The sequence below is a fragment of the Telopea speciosissima genome, chromosome 6 (genome assembly GCF_018873765.1).
Source record: "Telopea speciosissima isolate NSW1024214 ecotype Mountain lineage chromosome 6, Tspe_v1, whole genome shotgun sequence".
NCBI classification, from domain to species: Eukaryota; Viridiplantae; Streptophyta; class Magnoliopsida; order Proteales; family Proteaceae; genus Telopea; species Telopea speciosissima.
Window position 1 is genome coordinate 63,344,610 of NC_057921.1, and position 26,040 is coordinate 63,370,649.

Consider the following 26,040-nt stretch of genomic DNA (forward strand, 5'->3'; position numbering starts at 1 on the left):
CCTACACGGCTGTGTAAGCCGTGTATATGAGAGAGTCTCTCACAAAGAATTGGAAAAGTCATAAATCCCCAGCCATTAATTAATGTTTTGAAACTCCCACCCTCTTACATACATAGTTTACACGATCGTGTATGAAAATTTTCCCAAAAAGAAATAGGGGAAAGGTTTCGTACACGGCCGTGTAAACCGTGCACAAAACCTTTTTTTTTTTTTGGTTAAATTCAACTTGTGGGTCCCACAATCATTATCATCTTCTTCCTTCCTTTAGTCTTCTTCTTAGAAGGCGACGACGGACATCATCGCCCCATCCCTTCTTCTTCTTCCTCCCAAGTCCTAACGTCACACCTTTTGCAAGCTCACCCCACCCCTTGTTCTTCATCCCTTGGAACCCTGTCCCAACCCAGCGTACCACCCACCCCCTGTTCTTCGTCCCAATCTTCAAATAAGTTCGTAGGTGATCTGAGTTTCTTAAAATTTCCTTAAAATTTGAAGGGCAGCCCAGTATTCCAAACTTTTGAGGTCATAAAAAATCTAAAAAGAACCACCTACATTCAAAGTGGGGGATAAATCCAAGCCCTACACTAAAACCCCCCGGTCCCTCATAAAAGAAGCCCAACTGAAGAAAAAAGAGGGGGGGGGGGGAGATTGAAATATGGAAAAAGGTTTAAAGAGCTCACTTTTCTAACTAGTTTGCAATTCTCGCAGGAGGAGGAGGATTTAGATGGGAAATCACTGTTGTTTCTTACGTTTTCCAATAAAACAAATTTTCAGTCGTTTTCTAAATCCCATCTGTTTTGGCTTTCTCTGGTTTAAAGGTGGAGATGAGTTTACATCACCTTCACCTAAAATCGACAAGAATTTCAAGGGCTTTTAAGGGATGAGCTTTCTCTCCCCCTCTTCTCCATCATCGTCTCCTCTCCCTCGCTCCTTCGTTTGGCATTTCGGACCTTTCACCAAAGAAAGGGGAGAAATATGACGTTCTAGAGAAGAAATTTTTTCGCCAAGCCGCCTTCTTGGGTTCGTTTGTCAATATTCCGCCAATAGAGGACACCTCACAGTTGAGTCACGTGGTGAGAATCGAGGGATGGGGTCCTCAATCTATTTTAGTATATTACCATGTCTTTTTCTATCATTTTAATGTGCCACTTTTTTCGTTATTTAGAAGGAAAAAAATGTTTGTGTTTTAACGTGACTATGATACATACATGCATTGTTAGACCTTTTCTTTTAATCGACAACTCAACAATAATTGAGTCCCGTGAATGTTTACGTACGTGAGCGTATGTGAATGACTCATAATCGTTCAAGTGAAACATTCTCACAGATTGGATTCCATTTGAACAATTGTGAGTCATTCACGTACACTCACGTATGTGAATATTCCTTGCTCACGCAATAATTCTTCACTTAAACAAAAGAACCAGTAATAATTCTTAAATTGATTGATATTCCCTTCGATCATTTGGAAAGTTTAGAAATGAATATGGGGTTTTTTCTATTTCACTATGCCTAGTGAAGTATATGAATTAGTCCATGCGACAAAGGATTATTTTGTATTTTATATTCATCTTTATCGAATGGTATTTTGATAATTTTACTAAAATTTGAATCTGAGTTTGAGCAACTTTCTTTGTTTCGGACTAAAATTTGGTTATTGAGATGTGTGTGAGATCCTCTATTACTGCCAAGTGCTAGGAACTTTCATTGTTTCGGACTAAAATTTGGCTATTGAGATGTGTGTGAGATCCTCTATTACTGCCAAGTGCTAAATAGTGAAGCTTTATACTTCACTAATCATAACACCTAGAAAAGGGTCCTCGTCTATTCAGTTTTTTTTTTTTTTTTTTTTTTTTTTTTTTCTGTGAGATAGCCTTCCCTTTTTTCACCTCTTGCTCAAACAAGATGCCCAATGTAATTAAACAAAGAGGAACCATAATCCCCTTCCCCCGCCATTATGAAAGTGAAAAAAAAAATAAAAATTCTCAATGAAAAAAATCAATTCTTGCGTGTGTTCCCGCATGAAAGGGAGATTATTGGGGTTTCACGCACAAGCAATTAGCACATCAAATGTGAATAATCCAATGTTAAGACTTAAAAGGACTTAAGCACCCTCTCCTTAACAGCTAACTTTTAAGGGTGAGTAGTTACCCAAGTCATAACAAAAACTACCATCCGAAACTAAAATAGAATAATTCACATCCCATGGGATGCTACTAAGATAGTTATGCGCTAGAGCTCCCACTTCTTGGAAACCCTCATGAAGAATCCAAGGGAAGGAAAATGGCAATGAGGCTTCAAGTTCAATATAGTGTCATTTTCTTGCAACTTTGCATGCTCCAAAATCCAATGGTTAGTAGATAGACCAGTCATTTTTGAATTTTGAGCGATAATTTTGAAATGAGTTTGCCTATAATTAACTTTACAATTATTAAAAATATATAAACAATTATAACCTTGCAATTATTTAAAAAAAAAATGGGATAATGAATCTGGAAAGACAGTGGCCCTTATGCCCAGATATAGAGGGGTGTGAAATGACCACCCCACCCCTATTGATGCTTCAGTGCATGCTCTCATTGTCCTTCGCGCTAGTACAAGACCATGTTGCCTTTCAGGGAACCCTTTCCCTAAAAAGATATAAACAATTATAATCTTATAATTATAAAATGAAAATATAACCAATAAACAATTTGTTCTTTTAATGATAAACAATTCAATTCAATGTTAAATTTTCATCCATTTCAATAAAATTTATGAATAATCTAATAAAACGGTTTAATTTCAATTTCTACCCCTAAGCATATTGAACCGAACTCGATCAGATCGTTTAACCAAAAAAGGGACCATTTAACACCCTCACTTAAAAGTGGAAGTCGATGGTTTCTTGGACTCTGATGCACAAGACAAGTGTTCTTAGAATATGCCTTTATCTAACAATCTAATCTTTACCCATTTTAAGGCATTTTTATTACCAATTTCTTTGTTCAGAGAGAGTTTTCCAAGAAGCTGAATGTAAGAAAGAATTTACACATTATACTAATGGGATCCAACTCCTCTCTAAGGGAGGAGGGCATTGCCCAGGAGAGAGCAACCAAGAAGCATCCAACGGCTTGGATGTGTGCCAAGATGCGTGCCTCCATGCATCTCGAAGCACGCCTAACTCGGTCAGCCATTGAATGTCTCCATGGGCACTCAGCCTCCTTGGAGAGGGACCCACGAATACTAATAATGAGAGTGTGGAGAATAGTATTAGCGGGTCCATACGAGGCGGCTATAAGAGAGAGAAGTGAAAAAGATTGGAGCCTACGTGCAATGGAGTCGCACTCACTGGAATTGGGTTTGATCCTTTTCCTGTAAGTAAGTTGCTTGTTGCCACGTGTTCTATCAAAGCTAATTATACAAAATCGGGACACCAGAAAATTAAACTTGAGGACCCCAGCAAGAGAGAAACTGAAAATTAGAATTGAGGACAGCGTTTTACAGAGAACAATCAACGAAAAATTAAACTTGAGGACAATGAGTTTTACAGATCAGGGCCTGGGCCGGCTATGTGGTTGTAGTCTATATAAACAAGTGAAATGGTGATGAACTAAGAGCAAGTGATCAGGAAGTACTGTGAGCTTGAGTTGTAAAGATTCTCTGATCGATCATGGCTATTGTCGAAGTTGAGAAAGCTGAGGATCTTGCATTAGCTCAAGCTCACGTATGGAAACACATATTTAATTTCATCAATTCAATGGCTCTCAAGTGTGCCTGTGATCTAGGCATACCGGACGTGATCGCCAACCATGGTGGTCGACCTGTGACCCTCACTGATCTAGCCACCGCCCTTTCCATTCCGGCCGTTAAAACAGATTGCCTGCGTCGTCTGATGCGCATCCTTGGCCACAATGGCTTCTTTGTAAGGCAAACCAATGGAGAAGGAGGAGAAGAAACTTATCTTCTCACTCCCTCTTCGAAACTCCTGGTTAAGGATAATCCCTTAAACCTATTGGATTTCATAGAAAAGGAAGTACACCCTGTGTTTGTGTCATCTTGGCACTATTTCAGTGAATGGTTTAAAACCACAGAACAAAGAGTATTTAAGATGGCTCATGGAGTGAGTCTTTGGGAATACAATAGCCAACACCCTGAGATGAACACTATGTTCAACGCAGGTATGGCTTCTGATGCTCGTATCTTGATGAATGTAGTGGTTAGTAAATGTCCTGAGGTTTATCAAGGCCTCAACTCCCTTGTCGACGTCGGTGGAGGTACCGGAACTGCTGCCCGTATCGTTGCCGAGGCGTTCCCTAATGTCAAGTGCTCTGTGTATGACCTCCCACATGTGGTGGCTACTTTACCTAAGAACGACATCATCCAAGGCATCGGAGGGAGTATGTTTGAATCCATCCCATCCGCTCATGCAGTCCAGCTCAAGGTACAAACAATCCATTTTATATTTGTTTATATCTTCGTTTAAGCGGGTAAGAATTAGGGTTTCTCTATTTTGTAATGTGTGAAACGTTATGTATAAGGTGTTATCTCGTAATTTTGGTTTGGATGATTGTAGTGGGTTCTACATGATTGGAGCGACGAGGAGTGTGTGGTGATACTACAGAATGCGAAGAAAGCGATACCTTCGAGAGAAGAGGGAGGGAAGGTGATTATATTGGACATAGTTGTGGTGGAGAATGCAGATAATCTTGATCTGACTGAGACACAGTTTTTACTCGATGTGTTGGTGATGGATGTTGGGGGTAAAGAGAGGACTGAGCATGAATGGAAGAAGCTTTTCAAGGAAGCTGGTTTTACTGATTACAAGATCAAACCTGTTCTTGGCGTTCGGTCTATTATTGAGGTTTATCCATGATAATGATGATTTTTAGTTACTTAATTATATGAATGTATTTTACGGGTTCATGTGTTTGTGTTTGTGTTTGTTTCAGTTCTGTACTGGAAGTCTAGAATAACCTTACATGCGATAGCATGGAAGATTGTTATTAATTAAGTATGTTTTTCAGTAAATTTCCATGTAGACTGTCTTTCTTTATTTCCTAGCTTCTATTTATGTATTGAAGATTCACTCCAGAAGTAATTATCTTTAAACAACACTATTTGTGTCTCTAATTGAAGAAAGCTTAATTGGGTTTTCATGAAATTTCTGTATTGAGAAAAAGACAAATTAATATTAATAAATACTTCAATTCTCGGCAAAAGCAGAGCAAAGATTCTATTTTGGGATCAAAAAACAAAGGACATGAATGGAAGCATAAACACATGTCGGAAAAGAAATGTGTTGAAGTTAAGTATATTATCTACAGGCCAGTCCAAACGGACCTTTGGTAGACCATGGAAGAAACAAAAGAGATGATAATGGGGTTCCTCAATTCCTGGTAACCCCCACTTCGTCGTCGTTCGAAGCCAACCACAGACTTTTTTTTAGGTGAAAGAAATTTATTATCTAAAGAACAAAGTTCCCGTACGGTCAGCAAACAAGAGGGGGAGTAAGGTTGGGGGGGATTGAAAACCAAGAAGAAGCAAGTTGAGAGTCTGCAGCAAGGGAAGCTAAACTATCTGCAGGCGCCTCTCGTAGAGTATGTACGAAAAGTACTCTTTGGAAAGAAAGAATGAGAACCCTGCAGTCATTAATTATGGTAGCTATTCTCCAAGGAATGATTTGTGTGATGCCAATAAGGATATATATTCACCACAGCCAGATTATCACTTTCGATCACCAGCCTTTGAATTCCTAAAGAGAAAGCCATCTTCAATGCTTGTAGAATTGCTGTAGCCTCCGCAACCAACGCATACGTTGAGCCTATTCCAATTGAAAAGCCATAGATAAATGAAGCAGCATGATTCCGACATAAACCTCCTACACCTGCTCGTCCTGGGTTACCTCTGCTTGCACCATTTGTATTGAATTTGACCCACTGAATGTCGGGAGGATTCCATCTGATCAACCTGTGGGTCTTGACTGATGTGCTTGTGTAGTTGCTGAGCTAATCCTTTGCCTTGGCGATTGCTTTTAGAAGTATGCTGCTTGGGGTGAATCTAGAATGCCTGAAATTAAACACTGTCCCAATAACCCACCCAGATAAACCACATAATAGCACAGAAAAAAGAAATCTTCAGCTTGGTGTCTCTATCATTGGACTTGTTCAGATTGACAGCGTTGATGATGGCAGAGAAAATGTCATGATTTGAGAAGAATTGAATCAAGCCCGCCTGATTCCAGATGTGTTGTACAATCGGACAAGCATAAAGTAGATGGTGGGAGGATTAAAAATGATTGGAACAAAGATAGCAAATGGGATTAAGATTGAATCCCCTCCGGTTAAGAAGGTCAGGGAGGGGGAGTCTGTCATGAACTGTTTTCCAGATAAGGTGTTATATTTTCGGAGAGGTAGGGAGGTGCCAAATGCGTAGCCAAGAGGTGGAGGGGTGAGGCTGATAACCTGAGATGGCAATGTGGTAGGCTGAGGCTACAGTGAAATGTCCTGATGCAGTCCCTAGCCAAACTAACTTATCTTGGACAGGAAAAATTGGTAGGGGAATTGACAAAATTGCATATGCAGTATCAGGTGGCCACCAATGATAAACTAGGTCTCTATTCCAAGTATTCGTGGAGAGATGAATAAAATCAGCAACTCTATCAGGAGCATGAAGGGGAAGAGGGTATGGGGCGGACAATTAGGAATCCAGTAATCCAGCCAGGGATTGGTGGACATTCCATCTCCAATTTGGGTGAACGCTCCTCTTTGAAGGAGGTCACATGATGAACAGATGGACTTCCATCCCCAAGAAGAAGTGGATGGGCATTTGGCTAGAAAGAAGGATGTATTGGGGAAATACTTGGATTTCATCAATCTTGCCCAAAGAGAAGAAGAGGGTGTTAGTAACTCCCAACCTTTCTTAGCCAACAACGCTTGATTCATAATGGCAGATTGCTTAATATTCAAACCCCCTAACCTCTTGGGTAAACAGAGAGCTGGGTCCATTGGACCAGAAGAACTGTCTACTGATGGAATCCAGGGAGTGATGGACAGCTGAAGGGATTCTGAAACAGGACATTGTGTAGAGTGGCATTACAGATAGAGTGGATTGTATAAGTACTTGCTTACCTGTAGGGCTTAGGAACGGGGTTTTCCAATGTGAAAGCTTCCTTGTCACCTTGGTTATTAGCTCTTAGTACAGTGATGTTTGGAGAGTCTTCCACTAATAAAAGGGATGCCGAGGTATGTGTCCAGAGATGTAGTTGGGGATATTTGAAAGTGCTCTCTCATATGCCTTTTAACTGTAGAGTCCACATTAGGACTGAATTGTGCTCTGGTTTTGGTGACGTTAAGAGCCTGACCTGAGAGTGTACAATAAGTCGACAAGACCTCCTGCATTGCTCTAGCTTCCCTCATGGATGCTTCCCCAAAGAGGATAAGATCGTCCGCGAAGGCCATGTGAGAAATCCTCTCACCCCCTCTACTAATCTGTACTCCTTTAATTTTGTGATCTCGCTGCGCCTCTGCTAGGTGTGTGGATAGTACCTCATAACATAGAACGAACAGGTAAGAAGATAGAGGATCGCCCTGCCTTAAACCCTTGGTGGGTTTGAATCCAACCACAGACATCTCCCTCAATCTTTAGCTTTTTTCTGAGTTTATATCCTTTGGCTCCGCGTGTCTTTTGTCGTCTGGCTCCTCTGCCGCCGTCCCCTTTGCATGATCATCTATACGTACCAATAGGTGAACGGCACATTTAAGAGCTAATCACATTTCAATTTTATTTTCATAAAAACCCCTTCTCCCCTTGTAAATGACAAAAAAGGACAGGTGGTTGGCTCTCACCTATATGTTCACCTATCGATACGTGCAAGGAACCGTACTCGTGTCAATGTGTGTGTTGATCGGTTTACATTTGCTACTACGGATTCCATTATGATCTTTTTCCAACTTATCATTCTTCAACTACCCACTCACCGCGTCAGGGTCCTCTACCGTCGAGCTGCCCCTAATGTTGTGTGCGTCAGAGTCCGAATCCTCTACTGAGAGTGCTATCGGTTACGTATGCGATGGTGTGACCCATTTATGATCCATGGCTTGTTGATCTTTGTAATGCTCGGCCATGATTTTTCACATTTTTTCACAATAAAGCTCTTTTTACCATACACACAAAAAATAAAAAAATAAAAAAATCAGGTATTGATATACGAATCGGCCAATCCGATACCTGATTGGAAAGATTTTAACATGTTGCTGCAGTCATCAACCAACTAAAGGAAGTCTTCAATTTATGGAATTTCCTTACTTATGTTAGGCTGGTGAACCAATTGAAAAATGAGTCAACCTTTATTTTGAGTATGGATGGTGGCTTTGTTGGTCAAACAACGGTCCAGGGATCAAACCATGGTTCCCTAGGGAAACCAATTAACTGAAAAATTAGGGTTTTGCACACCCTAGGTTATCCCATGGTGTCCCATTGGTGCCCCATTTTAATTTTAGGGTTTCCCATGGTTGCCCATGGGAACCCTGGTGCATGCCTATCAGTGTTTCTCCTTCCCTCATGTGTCCCATGCAATTTTAGAACATATTAGGGATAGAGAAAAATACATCTCTAGTCATCACATGGCAAGAGGGATTCATCCCATACTCGAATGCGCAGCGAAAATAAATCGATTCGAGTTTCTTTCGCATCCCATAAATATTAATAATCAATAAACTGAAGGAATTAATAAAGAACTGCTAACCTGGTGAGCCTCAAGGGTTGCTCCTCCAATAGACAGTGGTTCTTCCTCCAGTGAGCGCTCCAAGCAAACAGATCTGAACCTTCAATGGTGCTACCAAGGTTCTTCAAGCCAATCCCAGATGCTCTCAAATTCTTCAGCATAGATCTAGGGTTTCACAAACCCTAACTCTCAAACACAGATGAGAGAAACTAGAAGAAGAAGAAGAGATCTCAAAGAGGGAGAGAGAGACCAAAACGCAGAAGAGGGGGCCAGGCAAAAATATGGAGCACACCCCCTCCTGCGTTTTTGATCATTTTATAGATCTAGGGTTTTAATTAAAACCTGGATGGATTACTTTAATCCCAGTGAGGGTTTGTCTCTCTCTCTCTCTCAGTTTGGTAGTTCTGTTTAAACTCAAAGTGCTTCTAAAAGGGGAAGAAGCAGAAACTAATAGGGAAAGTATTAATTAGCTACTTTATTTAATTATTAATGGATAATTACAATTAGCACCAATTCCATTAATTAAATAAAGAGCCAATTAAATTAGCAAATTCTAAATAACTCCCTATATGATAACTATTATCATATATAACCCCCCCACTAATCAACACCATCATTATGGAATCTAGGGCATGTACACATGTACTGCCAAACCCCAATCCATAGTACAAGTCCATATACGAGCGTCTGTGCATTTGATCGGGTCCCGCAAAACTCGATAAAATACTTTGTTCAAATAATTATAAATAATGTATCATTTTATGTAAAATAGATTTTGCAAAACCATTTCCAAAACGGCACTGGATCCAGATTCTGATCCGACCATGCATAGACAGTCTCTATCCTGGTGTTCCCCAATCGGGCAGTGGTGACCGTGTTGGATAATTCTTTCACTCACAAAGTGTTCACGTATTCCCAGAACACCGGCTTTGACTAGCTTGAGTTTCAGTCATAGATGAACTAAAGAATGCAATCACACTTTGCAGTGACAGGGTTCCCTCAGGTACAGGGTATCGGTGACACATGTCTATCCCTTCCTACATCTGGCAGTAATACATGAGGGAATCGACAAAGTAGATTCTTCGCCAATGCACACATCAAACATGTGAGCACTCACATTCGTACCTTAACATCACATGTCTAGGCATACCCAATGCGACGACCATATGATAAGGGTGCCCAGCCCAAACCCTAGTCGCGACTACCATTTTAAGTATAACTTACGGACACATAATGCTCAAAAAGTTTATATCGCATGTGACAATATTAAACACGAATGTATAAATGTTCAATACAAAGGTGAAGCGGGTTGAACCGGATCGAATCGGGTTTGATTGACACACACTTGTCTAACAATCTCCCACTTGTGCATCAAAGCCAATTCCTCATACATTTTAAACCCATGCCCTCCATGTGTTTTTCAAACACTCCAGGAGACAAACCCTTTGTCATTGCATCTGACACGTTTTCATGTAGACACCTGATTTTTGTCACCCTCCCTGGCGATGGCAACACACGGAAGACCGACGATTTTTGTCTCAGACACCGAAACAAATTAAATAATAATGGCCATAAGAAAATAAAATGTCCAATCCTCGGCCCATGAAGGCTTATTGGATCGGGCCCGTCTAGATTGTAGCTTGCCTGGGGCAGAATAGGAAACCACAAAAAATAATAAAAGGAAAAAGAGAGAGGAAATAAACTTTAAAGAGGGAGGGTAAAAGGGGAAAATAAAAAAAAGAAAGAAAATGGGGGTAAGATAGGTAACTCACCTTTAAGATATTTAGAGTAGGGTCAAAATGGGAAAAAACAATAAAATAAACATCTAAACCCTAAAAAGGCCAAAAAGGGGGGGGGTAAGATGGTCAAACACCCAATCAAACCCTAAAGAGGGAGAAACATAAAAAGCAAAAGAAGATTCTAATCTAAGGGGAGAGAGATATAAGAAAGGAAAGGAAAAGGAAGGGCGTGGATTTCTCTCAAAAAAGGAGGTGAGATGGATAAAAAGAAAACAAAAAGCGATTAGACGGGGGGTCGGATTTTCTGTCGGAAAGTGAGGGGAGGAGAGGAGGAAAACAGAGAGAAAAGAGAGAGGGTGGAGAGAAAAACGGGGAAGAGAGCGAAGAAGAGAAATGGAGTGAAAATAGGGTAGCAGGAAGAGAGTGGAAAGAGCAGAGAGGTAAAATTGGTGAAGACGAACATAGGAGTCTTCGAGGCTTGGGAGTGAAAACGAAGGAAGAGTGAAAACAGAGCAGAAAAAGAAAGAAAACGAAAAAGGTGGTATGAGAATGGAGTCGCGGGGAGCTTCTCTGAGCCAGGAAGAAGGAACCGTTGCAGTTGATCGTGAACTCCTCATCTTCTGTTCTTCTTATTTCATTTTCTTGTTTCTTCACCTCATTTAGTTTTTGCTGTATTTTTCCTCTTTGTCTTTTTTGAGTAGTCAGTAATACCCCCTTCCCATCTGTTTTCCCGGTCTGTAATAATCCCCACCCCTCTGGTTCGTGACCGTTGCGAACTGCTGATTGCATAGGGAGCTCCAAACAAGACCCCAGGTATATTTCTCTCCCTCTCATTTCCAATCTGTTCTTATCTTTTACATTTCATACCTGCATTTCGTTTGATTTAAGTCTTTGAAATATGTTGTTCCATGATTCAACTCATGTATTTCGTCCATTTGTGAATATTTTAGATGCCTGTGGTGTTATGTGCTATTGTGCTTTGGTTTCTATGATTTTGATGCTCTCTGTCTCCTTTCTCTTCTGAATACTTTCGGATCAGGTTTCGATTCTGTAGATGGTTCATGTTCTGCTCATATGGCCCTATCCCCATGATCCCAAGTTTTCTTACATTGATCGTTTGCTGTGTGGTAAATTATAACTATCTTGGTTTGAAAGGTTGAAATTCTGCTATATTTCTTTTCTTGCTTACTGTTTCTGTGTATCATTTTGAGATTTGGTTTGGGTTTATGCTAATTATCCAAGTGATTTACTAGTCAGTGATTGTGAATTTTGTGATTTAATTCTCGAATCAGGTTAGTTTTGTGGGCTGAGTTAGATCGTTGTTGATATTAGAGTGGGTTAATGAACAATTAGTTCTTATTTTGCTGAGAGGATTTTGATCAGATTTCATCCCCATGTGGTTTTGGTGCTGATCTCTCAGACCTCCAAAATTGTGAATTTGAGTTGGGCCCAATAATTTGGACCCATTTGGCTTTTGGTTCTGGTCTGAGCAGACTAAATCTCTAATATTTTTGTCCCATTGTGTGAGAGAGCCGGTCAATCTTGCCCTTGGTTTGAAGATAACCCATTAACCGAAAAGAGTTTAAATGGCAATCTTGGGCCCAAGAGGGGTTTAGCCCTTAATTTCTGGCCCATTATAGGTGGGACATTGACCAAAAGGGAAGGGATGTGGTCAGCCCGTATAACCAATTGGGCTTGGTTTTGGTTCGGGTTTCCCATTTAATAAATTGACAAATTAGAAATGGGCTCAATTGAATTTATAAACATGATTAAATGGTTGGGCTTTTGGAAGGTTGGGCCCATTTCTAGGTTGATATGACCGTGGCCCTCCAATGGTAATAGGCATTTGATTAAGAAATGGGCTTGGGCTTGAAATTATGAGACTTTGGATTTGATTTAGTTAGGACTTCGAGTATGGGCTGTATTCCCAGTTTAGGCCCATTTGGATTTGGAACCGTTTGACCTTGGCTTTGGTTTGGGCGCTGACCCATTAACCTGATTTAGTTGAGTGGGGAGTTTGGGCCCATGAGTGCATTTTTAGCATGGACTTAGGATTAAATAATTACACTCCCTCTAATTCATTTAATTTTGAATCGGGGTTATGGGACTCCAAATGATTTTCTCGAAATGTCTTGGGTAGAATATAGGGTTCCATGTGATCTCAACATCATGCCATGAAAACCAATGAGGCTATGACTTGAATCGGGATTTCAAATCCCTGTCTATCGACATAGTCCTCATGTTGGTCCCCTACCCCGTTTCAGATCACTTGAGACCCTGCTTAGGGACCGTTCGGGTCGTGGGTGTCTAAACATTGGCTCAATGACCCATTGTGAATTTGGAGCATGTGCGAAGGAGTGAGAATGCCCATCTAGTGGCCCGAGTTGAAAACGTTACACGATGGGATCCCGTGGGACGTAGGTGTACGCTCTTGAGGACGGGGTTGGGCTAGCCCGTCATCTAGCCTATAAGTGATCATGTTCCTTTGCTTAATCATTTTGATGTATGTTTTCTATCTTTCATGCTCCATGCTCATTGTACTAAATTTCATGCTCCGTGCTCATTGTATTATACTCCATGCTTTGTGCTTAGTATGTCTTTGTATGTTAGTGTAATGTTTAATTAGTTCGCCTATTTGTTTGTTTACATGTAGTTTAGAACAACTTAGAAATCTGGCTTAGGTTTTGAACCCTTGTACATAGCTACCTAGCTTCAGGTGCCTAGCTTAGGATGACCTAGATTTAGAATGCCTAGCTTTAGGGTTTGCCAGCCAGCTCATGCAAGCAATGGTCAAAAGAAGGATGACCGGCTCTGGGCCGGGCAGACTGGGTGCCTAACACCTTCCCAGTCCGTAACCTGATACTTGCCTAATGATTTGGGTAGACCACAACTTTATCCAATGAGTCATTAGTCTCTCCCCAGTGGGGAGCATTTATGGGTCCTAGACCCTTTCTAGGTGGCGGCTTCCTATTTGCCCGTTTACCCTCTGAGGAGGGATCTGGGTCATTGGTTTAGGTTTCACCGGCGAGATCCGGTTCGTATCGGGAAGAACCGACCCCTTGTTGGAGGAATTTGGATTTTTCGGAATCCATGGTTCTTACATTTCAGTTGTGTTTACTTTGGAGATACTGACGTCGCTCTGCTGGATAATCTCTCTGATGAGATGATACTTCTACTGCACGTGCTTGTTCCTTTGATGAGCCCTAGGCTTCTTAGCTTGTGCAATGGTCCCTCTGTTGTCACACAACAGGGGAATAGGGCCTTCGACAAGATCAGGGACTACTCCAGAAACGTTAGGAACTTCCTAACCCAAACACCTTATTAGCCGCATCATATATGCAAGGTGTTCATAAAAATTGGGATCGGCTGTAGATTTCTGTTTTGTACTCCCCCACACAATGGCACATCCACTCATTAGACTCGTAATGACTCACAATACCTACTGCATAGCAAATGTCCGGCCTCGTATACTACATGACATACATAAGACTCCTTGTCGGAAAGGGACACTTCCTCGTTTGGAGTTCTCCATGGAAAATTTGGCCAGGACTTTGTCTATATAGGTAGCCTGCCACAAGCCTAGCATCTTTTTTTGGCGATCTCTTACAAGTTTAATCCCAAGGATATAACTAGCTTCACCAGGGTCTTTCATCGAAAACGTTGTGGATAACCATTGTTTTACTGATGAAAGGAATCCTACATCGTTACCCATCAGCAATATGTCATCTACGCATAAAACAAGAAAACATACTGCCCTCCCACTGATCTTCTTGTAAACGCATGGTTCATCCATGTTTTGATCAAAACCAAATGATTTGATGGATTGATCAAACCTGATGTTCCAGTTTCTGGAAGCCTGCTTCAGTCCATAAATGGACCTCTGCAATTTGCACACCTTTCTTTCTTCCTCTGAGGAAGAGAACCCCTCTGGTTGTTACATGTAGATTTTCTTTTGGAGAAATCCATTTAGAAATGCAGTCTGCACATCCATCTGCCAGATCTCAAAATCAAAGTGTGCGGCGATTGCCAATAAAATCCTGATGGATTTCATCATCGTTACCGGTAAAAAGGTTTTCTCATACTCTATACCCTCTTTCTGGGTATAACCCTTTGCTACCAGTCTCGCTTTGAACCTTTCGACTTTTCCATCAGCGCCCTTCTTCCTCTTGAAGATCCATTTACATCCAATTGGTTTGACGCTAGCTGGTGGAACGACTAGTCCAGTCCAGACCTTGTTGGAATGCATCGAATTGATCTCAGAGCGCATTGCCTCCAGCCACCTAGTAGCATCAACATCCTTAAGAGCCTTAGAGTATGTCATCGGATCATTATCCGATTCAACCGATACCATGTGGAACTCTTCCACAGTTTCCTCTTCGGTTAGAAGAGTTAGCCTGGTGGGTGGTCTAATAGTCCTCCCACTGCGTCGAGGTTCTTCAGGTGTTGGTATTTCAGTGGGTATGTCAATTGGTCTCACTTTCGGAAGTGACGTTTCTGAGTTATCTGATAACTCTTTAATGACTACAGATTCGGACCTCTTGGTCAACAGTTCTTCCTCTTTAAATGTGACGTGTTTGCTTACTATGACCTTCTGGTCACCTGGGTCATAGAAATAATATCCAATCATGCCTTTGGGGTAGCCTATGAAATGGCATCTTGAAGTTTTGGATTCTAACTTGTTTGTCTGTTGCTTTTGCACATGTGCTATGCAATCCCATACCCTAAGGTGTTGAATACTGGGCTTACGCCCTTTCCACAACTCAAAGGGTGTCTTGGTTACAGACTTGGATGGAACCCTATTCAAGATGTAAATTGCCATTTGTAAAGCGTACCCCCTAAAAAGAGAGAGGCAACTCACTATAAGTGAGCATTGTCCGGACCATATCCAATAGGGTCCGATTGCATCGTTCGGATACACCATTTTGTTGTGGTGTTCCTGGATTAGTTAGTTGACTAACTATTCCTTACGATATGAGGTATTCTTTAAATTCATCCGATAGATACTCGCCTCCACGATCTGATCGTAAGGACTTGATGCATTTCGAACTGTATTTCGACCTCGGCTTGAAACTCTTTGAGTTTATCAAAGGCTTCCAATTTTCTGCGCGTCAAGTATATGTATCCCTATCTAGAGTAATCATCGGTGAAAGTAATAAAATACTCATACCCATACCTCGCTTGTATGTTTATGGGTCCACACACATCAGTGTGTATCAACTCTAACAGATCTGTGGCTCTAGTACCTTTATTGCTAAAGGGTTTCTTGGTCATTTTGCCCTGAAGGCATGACTCACAGGTTGGGAATGGTTCCACCCTCAGACTCTCTAAGGGCCCATCCCTCACCAATCTACTGATTCGGTCCACATTAATGTGACATAATCTTAGATGCCATAGATATGTTGAGTTCATTGGAGCTGCTTTCTGTTTCAAATCAACATTCGAAACCATATTTGTTCTAATAGGGTAATCTAGGAAGTACAAACCACTTTGCATATATCCAGATGCCACAAAAGAATTATTAGAACGAATAATTAACTTAGTATTAAAGGAAAAACTATATCCGTCCAAAACAAGTTTTGAAACTGAGATTATCTTCCTCTAGAAAGAGGGTACATAATAGCAATCCTTTAAAACTAAACTAGCAGAACTAAAATTTAAAATAAAAGTTCCCACAGCCATTGCCATGGTCTCAGCTCCAATGCCCATCCGAAGACGCACCTCATTTCTTTCCAGGTTCCTTGTCTCCTTGAACCCCTGCAAATCATTGCAAATGTGAACAGTGGAACCATTATCCACCAACCAAGAATTGGTCGGTTCAAAAGACAAATTAGACTCATAAAGAACGTGAACATCACATGTACCTTCTTTAGTAGCCTCAGTTTCATCCGGCTTGTCTTTCACAGTTGTCAGGTAAGCACGACAGTTCCTTTTCCAGTGACCCTCCTCCTTGCAATAGAAGCACTTGCCTTTGCCTTTATTGCTAGACTTCCCACCCTTGGGTTTCAGGTGCTTGTCTTTACTTCCCGTTTTCTTCTTCTTCCCATTTGAAGAAGGCTTCACATCAGTTACATTTACCTCAGCCTTGTCCTTTTTCAAGGAACCCTCAGCCTCTACCAACTCGTCAGCAAGCTCAGTGAGCTCCATCTCCTTGTCAGACATCTTATAGGACATCTTAAAGGGCGAGTAGGCAGAAGTGAGTGATGCTAAGATCACATCGATCTTGTATCGCAAGCTGAATTCAGTCCCCATGGATTCCAGTTTTTCAAGCTGATTGATTATTTTCATTACATGATCCATCACTGGAGTCCCTTGGGACATCTTGGAGTTATGGATTTGACCCACCACATTAGAGTGGACGTGTGTCAACTGCCTGTTGAACAATTCAGCAAGCTTGTCCATTTTACCCCCAGGTGTGCGTATATCCTTGACCAAGTCCAGAATTGACTTTTCCAACGATCCTAGGATATAAAGTGATGCCTTAGAATCCCTCATGAGGAACTCCTGGATCTCTTCATTTGCCTCAAAATCGTTTGGGTCGGGTTGAGGAGGAACTTGTTCATCAAGAATCGTATACATTCCTTCTGCAGTCAGGAGCAATTTAATGCTCCGATACCGATCGATATAGTTTGTACCATTAAGTTTGTATTCGTTAATGAGTGTTAATAGGTTGGAATTAACGGCAGCCATTGTATAAAGATCTACACACGTACAAGTAAAACACATGCGAATTAACAACTATTGATAAAAAATTGAGCATACACACATCAATGGTCTTTCATGATTTAGGTCTTCCTCATGACCAAAAAGATGAATTGGATACCTACAACCTTTGCATGCATAACTTACCCTGTCGGGAGTCATTATGCACACCGTGGTAGTGTGGACTAAGCTGTCCGCCTCATGGGCTTTCAATATTTTCGGCCACCTGGGTGTCATGCCCATATTCTGTCGGCTGACATACACCCAAGTCATGTATTTACCTATTGCATTAGTTAGACTTATGGAATCATGAAAGATGGCCCACTGTCGTAGTGCCCTCTCACTATCTATACCCTAACGTATCTAGATAGAGGTAACTATAGATAACCATGTGACAGTGGTCCTGGCAATGTCCTGTCGGCGTATGCGGGGGCATATCACACAGTCTTTACATTTATCTTCAATAGGAGGCCATGAACATGTCTACCGATTGAGACTAGTCCATATCATACATGTATTATTTCTTTAATAATACAACTTTCACATATCATGGATAGATTTAAAAACAATATAATTAATCAACATTAATTAAAAGTAATTATGGGATGACGACATTTTTATTAGAAGCAATTAAAGAACCCTCCCAATAAAAATAAACTAATAACTTGGGTGCATCAATCATGCCATGGATGCCACGCCTCGATCATCTCCTTCGCCCGATCACGTCTTCAAAGTAAGTCTTTGAGCGCCACATGTGGATCACCATCAACATGCCCTGGGAGTCCTAGCTTCTCTAAAATTACAATGGAAACCTAGGAAAAAATTCTATATACTTTCATTTCCATAATAATAAAAAAACCCCGCATGGAGAAACTAACCTACCATTTGGGTTACCCATGGGGTGGAGTACATTTGTTTATAAAAAAGATAGGGGAGAGAGAGAAAGAAAGAGAAGCATCACATCCACCCTTAACCCCATGTATCACATACATAGACAATCCATCCATTTTATTAGAATGCCATTCCCATAATCACATTATAACATAATCTCATGCATGGGCATTGTTAAAGCAAGTAATAAAAAATAACATGGATTTCTTCAATTATTGAATCACCACATCACATGTGATAACATGTATCCAAACTTAAAAATTAAAATCATATTTTAATTGCAAGTGAGTGAAGGGATCCCTCTCTTCACCGATCTTCTTCCTTTAAAACCAAAAATTCTGTTTTTCCCGTAGGCAGTAGCCACTGGCACCGTAGGCAGAAGCGACTGGCACCGTATGCAGTAGCGACTGGCATCGTAGGCAGCAGCCCAAAATAAAGAAAAATACGCAAATGGGCAGGGAAAAGGGAGAGGGGCGTGTGCAGAGGCTTGGCAGCGTGCGCTCCCCCCCCCCCCCCACATGATTAAAATTAAAAAAATAATCATTTATTTGGATACATGTTTTAATAATTGGAATAAATAAATCAATAATAAAATCCATCATACATGGGTAGGTTGTTACACGAACAACCTTGTAACTACCCATGTGCACATGGGAAGGTTATTACAACACCCATATTATAACCACCCATGTGCCAACTTGCATCCCACTCATGATAATCATATTAACAATTAATTATTCAATATTCATGGGTGGGAAAGGTGGCTTTGATACCACACTATTGGTCAAACAACGGTCCAGGGATCAAACCATGGTTCCTTAGGGAAACCAATTAACTGAAAATTAGGGTTTTGCACACCCTGGGTTATCCCATGGTGTCCCATGGGTGCCCCATTTTAATTTTAGGGTTTCCCATGGTTGCCCATGGGAACCTTGGTGCATCCCTATCAGTGTTTCTCCTTCCCTCATGTGTCCCATGCAATTTTAGAACATATTAAGGACAGAGAAAAATACATCTCTAGTCATCACATGGCAAGAGGGATCCATCCCATACTCGAATGCGCAGCGGAAATAAATCGATTCGAGTTTCTTTCGCATCCCATAAATATTAATAATCAATAAACTGAAGGAATTAATAAAGAACTACTAACCTGGTGAGCCTCAAGTGTTGCTCCTCCAATAGACAGTGGTTTTTCCTCCAGTGAGCGCTCCAAGCAAACATATCTGAACCTCCAATGGTGCTACCAAGGTTCTTCAAGCCAATCCCATGTTTTCTCAAATTCTTCAGCACAGATCTAGGGTTTCACAAACCCTAACTCTCAAACACAGATGAGAGAAACTAAAAGAAGAAGAAGAGATCTCAAAGAGGGAGAGAGAGACCAAAATGCAGAAGAGAGGGCCTGGCAAAAACGTGGAGCACACCCCCCTCCTGCGTTTTTGATCCTTTTATAGATCTAGGGTTTTAATTAAAACTTGGATGGATTACTTTAATCCCAGTGAGGGTCTGTCTCTCTCTCTCTCTCTCTCTCTCTCAGTTTGACAGTTCTATTTAAACTCAAAGTGCTTCTAAAAGGGGAAGAAGCAGAATCTAATAGGGAAAGTATTAATTAGCTACTTTATTTAATTATTAATGGATAATTACAATTAACACCAATTCCATTAATTAAATAAAGAGCCAATTATATGAGCAAATTTCAAATAACTCCCTATATGTTAACTATTATCATATACAATCCCCCACTAATCAACACCATCATTATGGAATCTAGGGTATGTACACATGTACTGCCAAACCCCAATCCATAGTACAAGTCCATATACGAGCGTCTGTGCATCTGATCGAGTCCTGCAAAACTCGATAAAATATTTTGTTCAAATAATTATAAATAATTTATCATTTTATGTAAAATAGATTTTTGCAAAATCATTTCCAAAACGGCACTGGATCCAGATTCTGATCCGACCATGCACAGACAGTCTCTATCTTGGTGTTCCCCAATCGGGCAATGGTGGCCGTGTTGGATAACTCCTTCACTCACAAAGTGTTCACGTATCCTCAGAACACCGGCTTTAACTCGCTTGAGTTTCAATCATTGATGAACCAAAGAATGCGATCACACTTTGCAGTGACAGGGTTCCCTCAGGTACAGGGTGTCGGTGACATGTCTATCCCTTCCTACATCTGGCAGTAATACATGAGGGAATCGACAAAGTAGATTCTTTGCCAATGCACACATCAAACATGTGAGCACTCGCATTCGTACCCTGACATCACATGTCTAGGCATACCCAATGCGACGACCATATGATAAGGGTGCCCAGCCCAAACCCTAGTCGCGACTACCATTTTAAGTATAACTTACAGACACATGATGCTCAAAAAGTTTATATCGCATGTGACAATATTAAACAAGAATGTATAAATGTTCAATACAAAGGTGAACCGGGTTGAACCGGACCGAACCGGGTTTGATGGACACACACTTGTCCAACAGGCTTTGTTTGTTCTTGTCAACTTGCAGCTGTTATTCAATGAACTGCAGCAGATGGAGTATCATCTTGATTGTTTTTGTGGGAGTATTTAAGCACTTTGGCCATTTTTTACACCTTTGATTCATTAAATGGGGAGCTTGCTATTTGTGTAAAGTTCAGAATGTGGCATGCTAGGTTTTTGGTAAATTTTATGTCAATTGAAACTGCTAATTATGCACCAGCACCCACTGGATTCTTTTTTTTTTTTTTTTTTTTCTTTTTGGGGGGTTGGGGGGGGGGGGGAGGGGGCAAATGATGTGATCTTGCATTGAAGATTTCCTTGGACTGCTTGACTACCTCTTATCTCTCTTTGGAGCTGCTTTGGATGAAAGGGTTTTCTGAAACATCTATGGGGCCATATGTTTGGCCTAACTCATGAAGAAGCAGAATCTAGCAGAAGAGTATCCCGGATTTATGCTTGGATTTTTGCCTGTGAATAAGTCTTTTGTTTCGAGGATTATCATATTCTGTCTAGAGGATAAAAGAGAAAATTAAAGCTTTACTCTTCTATTGGTCATCCACTTGTCTTGAATTCAAGAGCCTTAAGATTGGCAATTGATATATTGTTGGAGTGCCATACTTTAAGCCTAGGAACTAGGGAATTTTCTTTAGCATGTATTTTGAAAGAGTTTGGTCTGGGTTTTTTCTGTTTTCTTTGAATGGAGATGTGCCATACTTAGAAATCTGCATGATATTGGGAGAGGTGAATGGCCATGGAACACATTGCAATCAAGCTTTTATGCCAATCTTTTTTGTCCTTATGTTCATTACTTGTGGTGTTCTTTATTTGAAACTGCCAAAAAGCTGCATTGCTTTGGTTCTTTGGCTGTTATTCGTATACCTTGGTAACTGGGGAAGAACCTTAGTTTATTTATTTCTGCATATCTAATGCCAACAGAAGATGGTCATTCAAGTTTAATTGGTTACAGAGTATGGTTGGAGTATGGCTATAGAACTGTGTCCTGCATTCCATATATATGATTCTTTTTGGGGTGTATTCATTAGCCTTTTATTTATTGTTGTAGTTGACATTTGTTCTTGGTTTTGATGCTGATGCGGAACACTCTCGGTGCCACCCAAGACCAGCCTTGCAAGATGTATCCATTCCTTAGGTGGCATCCATATCCATTACCCATCCGTGGGATTCCCTTCCTATTCTCTTCATCTCTATTATGGTAATCTAGTCATGATTGATTCATGAGTGGATCCATTAAGATATTCCAGCCATGATTGATTCCTTGCCATTATTAGTTGCATTAGCATCTATTAAATAAGGTATTAATGTAACCAGAAAAGGCAGAACTGAATAAAGAATCTCTCTCTTTTTGGTCACGATAGAACCAACTCTGTATTTCTTCTTCGTTCAGCTTGGACGATACCAAGCTCCACCCCTCGTCCTACATCAGCTGGTATCAGAGCGCAGATCAACGCTCCTGGTATGGCTAGTGAGAATGAAGGTGGCATACCTCAGGGCGGTGATCGTGAAGGTCTCCAACAACCGTTACTAAAAGGTGAATTCCTGCGCACACTGAGGGAGTTTCGGATTTCTCTAATAGGAGAAATGCGAACACTCATCACTGAGACCACGCCAGAAGGTCGGACTCGCGCAGCGTACAACAACCCCCATCGTCCGTTGCAACACCAACACCCACCTCTACGTGGCCCAGCAAACCTTGGAAGAAACCCTGTCTTCGAAGAAGGGTATGAGGAAGACAACTCTAGCTCAGACGATGACTGGAATCCTAGGAGTCGTCGCCCCTGTCGACAGACGAATTATTGACAAGACAATGCCCCATTTCCAGTCCGTAATGAAAATTATCTCATCAAGGCCGACATTCCCAACTTCCACGGGAGCGTTTACATTGAAGGATACTATGATTGGGAATATGAGGTTGAGTAGTTCTTCAACCTTATGGACGTGGCTGAAGATCGACAAGTTAAACTAGTAGCATACAAATTAAAAGGTGGTGCTGCAGCATGGTGGACACAAGTACAAAGCTCGTAGCGAAGCCAAGGGAAAGCTCCAGTTCAAACATGGCCTCGCATGCGACAACTTCTTCGAGCAAGATTCCTCCCTCCTGATCATCGGCAGTTCCTGTATCAGCAATTCCAGAATTACACACAAGGAAGTCAGGCTATAACGGAGTACATCAATGAGTTCTTAAGACTCCAATCTCGTTGCAACTTGGCGAAGAGTGATGATCAGCAGGTGGCTCGCTTCATGAATGGACTCAAATATTCCATCCAAGATTGTATAGCGTTGCAACCAGTATGGAATATGGTGGAAGCACAAAACATGGCTCTTCGTGTCGAGAGGACTCTCTCCAGACAATCAACAACTTTTAGAAGCCGATCCGATCTCGACAAGGGGAAGCAAGTCTCAACCGACCCAATCAAACCTTCAACACCTTTGACTCGATCCACAAATAATATTGGAGAAGGGAGTCGGTCGACTACCAAACCAGCTACGGTGCCCTCTAACTCAACCACAACGAAGAATCCTTATGGATGAGCTGAACCCAGTAAATGTTATCGGTGTGGTGAACCTGGGCATCGGTCAAATAACTGCCCCCAAAGAAAATCTGTGAACGTGGTTGCAGGTGATTTGAGTGATGAACAAGAATCCGACGACGATGACGCCGAAATTGCTGAAGAAGGAGAAGGTATGACTTGCATCGTGCGTTGACTACTGCTCACGCCTAAGCAACAAGGTTCCAACGCCACCAAATCTTCCTTACCTACTATTCTGTGAATGCGAAAGTCTGTAACGCAATCATCGACAGCGGCAGTAGCGAGAACCTTGTATCAACGACATTAGTAGACCATCTGAAACTAAAGACTGAACCGCACCCTGCACCCTATAAAATTGGGTGGATCAAGAGTGGATCAGCTATTCCAGTCTCGAAGATCTGTAGGGTTCCTCTCTCATTCGGCAAGACGTACAAAGATGAGGTTCTATGTGATGTCGTTGAAATGGATGCATGCCATTTACTATTGGGTAGGCCTTGGCAATTTGACGTGGAAACCAAGCACTTGGGGAAGGAAAACATATACATATTCAAATGGCAAGGTCACAAAATTGCATTACACCCTAAAGAACCTCTCAAGACTCGGGTCACCACTCCTCACCAAGAAGGATCTACATTATTAGTGCTTGCTGAATCAGACTTTCATAGAGAAGTCAAGGAGGCCAAGGAGTGCTATGCATTAATTGTAAAGGGTGACACTCACCACAAAGGCAAGACACCCGAACCAATGCAAATATTGATGAAGGAATTTGGAGAGCTCTTCTCGGAGGAACCACCTACTCGGTTACCCCCACTCCGAGATATTCAACACCACATCAATTTAGTTCCTGCAGCAAGCTTGTCGAACCTCCCTCATTATCGGTTGAATCCACGGGAAGCAGAGATCCTACAGGAAAAGGTGGAGGAACTACTCACGGCAGGGTACATCTGAGAAAGCATGAGTCCATGTGCCGTTCCCGCTCTCCTAGTGCCAAAGAAAGATGGGAGTTGGCGCATGTGTGTCGACAGCCGCGCCATCAACAAAATTACTATTCGATATCGATTCCCTATTCCTAGGATCGATGATATGTTGGATCAATTAGAAGGCGCCTAGGTATTTTCCAAAATTGACCTACGTAGCGGCTATCACCAGATCCGAATCCGTCCGGGTGATGAATGAAAAACGGCCTTCAAAACCAAGGAGGGCTAATATGAATGGTTAGTAATGTTGTTCGGGTTGTGAAACGCCCCAAGTACATTCATGTGGCTTATGAATCAGGTACTCAAACCATTTATGGGCAAATTTGTGGTGGTTTACTTCGATGACATCTTAATTTATAGTCGTAGTACTGTCAAGCACATGAAGCATTTGAGGGAAGTGTTGATTGTCTTACGCGAAAATCAATTATTTGCAAATCCCAAAAAATGCACTTTCTTTGAAGAACGGCTGTTATTTTTGAGCTTTGTGGTGAGCAGCGAAGGGATCCACGTAGATGCCGATAAGGTCCGCGCCGTGAGCGAATGGCCATCCCCAACAACAGTCAGGGAAGTTCAAAGTTTTCTTGGACTCGCATCCTTTTACCGCCGTTTCATCCGCAATTTTGGTACCATGGTTGCCCCCATCAGTGAATGCTTGAAAAAGGGTAAATTTTCGTGGACTGATGATTGTGAACAAAGCTTTGCTACGATCAACCTTAAGCATATTTTGAAAAGCCCAACGCCTACATAACCCAACCCAAAGCATATTTTCAATAAAATAAACCTTAAGTGACTTGTCTACTTCAATTTCTATTTGTTTGCCTTGTTTATTCTGGTATTTGGGGTCCTTATAGTTCATTCTATAAGGCTGTTGTGACATATACCATAGGATCCAAAGCCAAACTACCGGTTCAGGTGTTATTTTTTTCAATCTAATGCTTCAAACATATATAAACATGCTTAATAGGCAATCCCTATTAATTGTCTATGATGACACTTTTCGACATTGGTGTAGTATTGCATCCAATAATGGAAGGTTGATGTGGACTTGTTGAAACAAATCCAACATCTCCTTCATCTTCTCTCCTTGCTTCCCATATGGGGGAGAGGATGGAGTTTTGAGAGCATCAGGGAAAGGGACTCGGGGTGTATACTTATCCGGTTGAGGTCCCTCCCCAACTAGTCGCTCATTCTCCTTCTCAGTATTTTCCGGGAATGGACCAAAGAAGGTGTAATGATTCTATTCCCATCAATGAGAGGCCTCAGTGCCTCTAATTCAACTTCACTGGGCGGGTTGACTCTGTTGTGGTAGTGCATTGAGGGGTATTAGAGGGGAAGTCCTCATAGGTAGGTGGTGTGTCATGTATTTCCACCCTCTTACCATTCCTCAACACTCTAACCGACTGGACTTGTTCCTTACCCCTCCCTATTTGAGCACTATTGGGGTTTCCAATAGGTTGGCTTGGTAGTTGGCCAGTCTCTCTCTTATTGAAGGCTTCGGCAAGTTGACCAATCTGGGTCTCCAGCTTGCTGATAGAGTGAGTGTGGGAGTGCAATAATTGGTCATTGATTCACACTTTCTGCTTAATACCTTTTAGCACCTTCATTTCCTCACTCTCCAAAGATGGGGTATGTTGAGGTTGAGAGTAAGGTTGCTGTTGTCCACCCCTGTAGGCATTAGGTTGGGCATTGAACGGTGGCCTAAATGGTGGATTAGGAGGGTTTTTCCATGAAAAATTAGGGTGATTTCGCCATCCTGGGTTATAGGTGGTTGAAAATGGGTCGTTACCCGGGTTGGCAAAACCCTGAGCGGCTTGTACCTTTTCCTGGATAAATTCAGGATATTGTGCTGCTAAATAACAATCAGTCACATAGTGATTTGGGTCAGCACAGAGGGCACAAGCTTCAACTTGCTCAGGTGGAGAAAATCCCCTTGAGATTGATGGGGGTTGGGCGGGTCCTCCGGACAGCAGGTAGTCCATTTTTTTGACAGC

General features: G+C 41.5%; 2 protein-coding genes across 2 annotated transcripts in view; both read left to right on the plus strand.

The window, feature by feature from the left end:
* The first annotated feature begins 3,637 nt into the window (after positions 1 to 3,637).
* LOC122664157 (pluviatolide O-methyltransferase-like) lies at positions 3,638 to 4,874 on the plus strand. The gene is made up of 2 exons (XM_043859856.1): positions 3,638 to 4,420; positions 4,553 to 4,874. Exons 1-2 carry the CDS (start codon positions 3,650 to 3,652, stop codon positions 4,850 to 4,852), a joined length of 1,071 nt encoding a protein of 356 aa, XP_043715791.1. The 5' UTR covers positions 3,638 to 3,649; the 3' UTR covers positions 4,853 to 4,874.
* Positions 4,875 to 20,992: 16,118 nt separating this feature from the next.
* Positions 20,993 to 26,040, plus strand: part of LOC122664155 (probable O-methyltransferase 3) — a 41,814-nt gene continuing 36,766 nt past the window's right edge. Inside the window, exons 1-2 of the mRNA XM_043859855.1 lie at positions 20,993 to 21,003; positions 23,662 to 23,673. The gene's annotated coding sequence lies outside the window, so the exon portion shown is untranslated. The remainder of the gene's footprint in view (positions 21,004 to 23,661; positions 23,674 to 26,040) is intronic.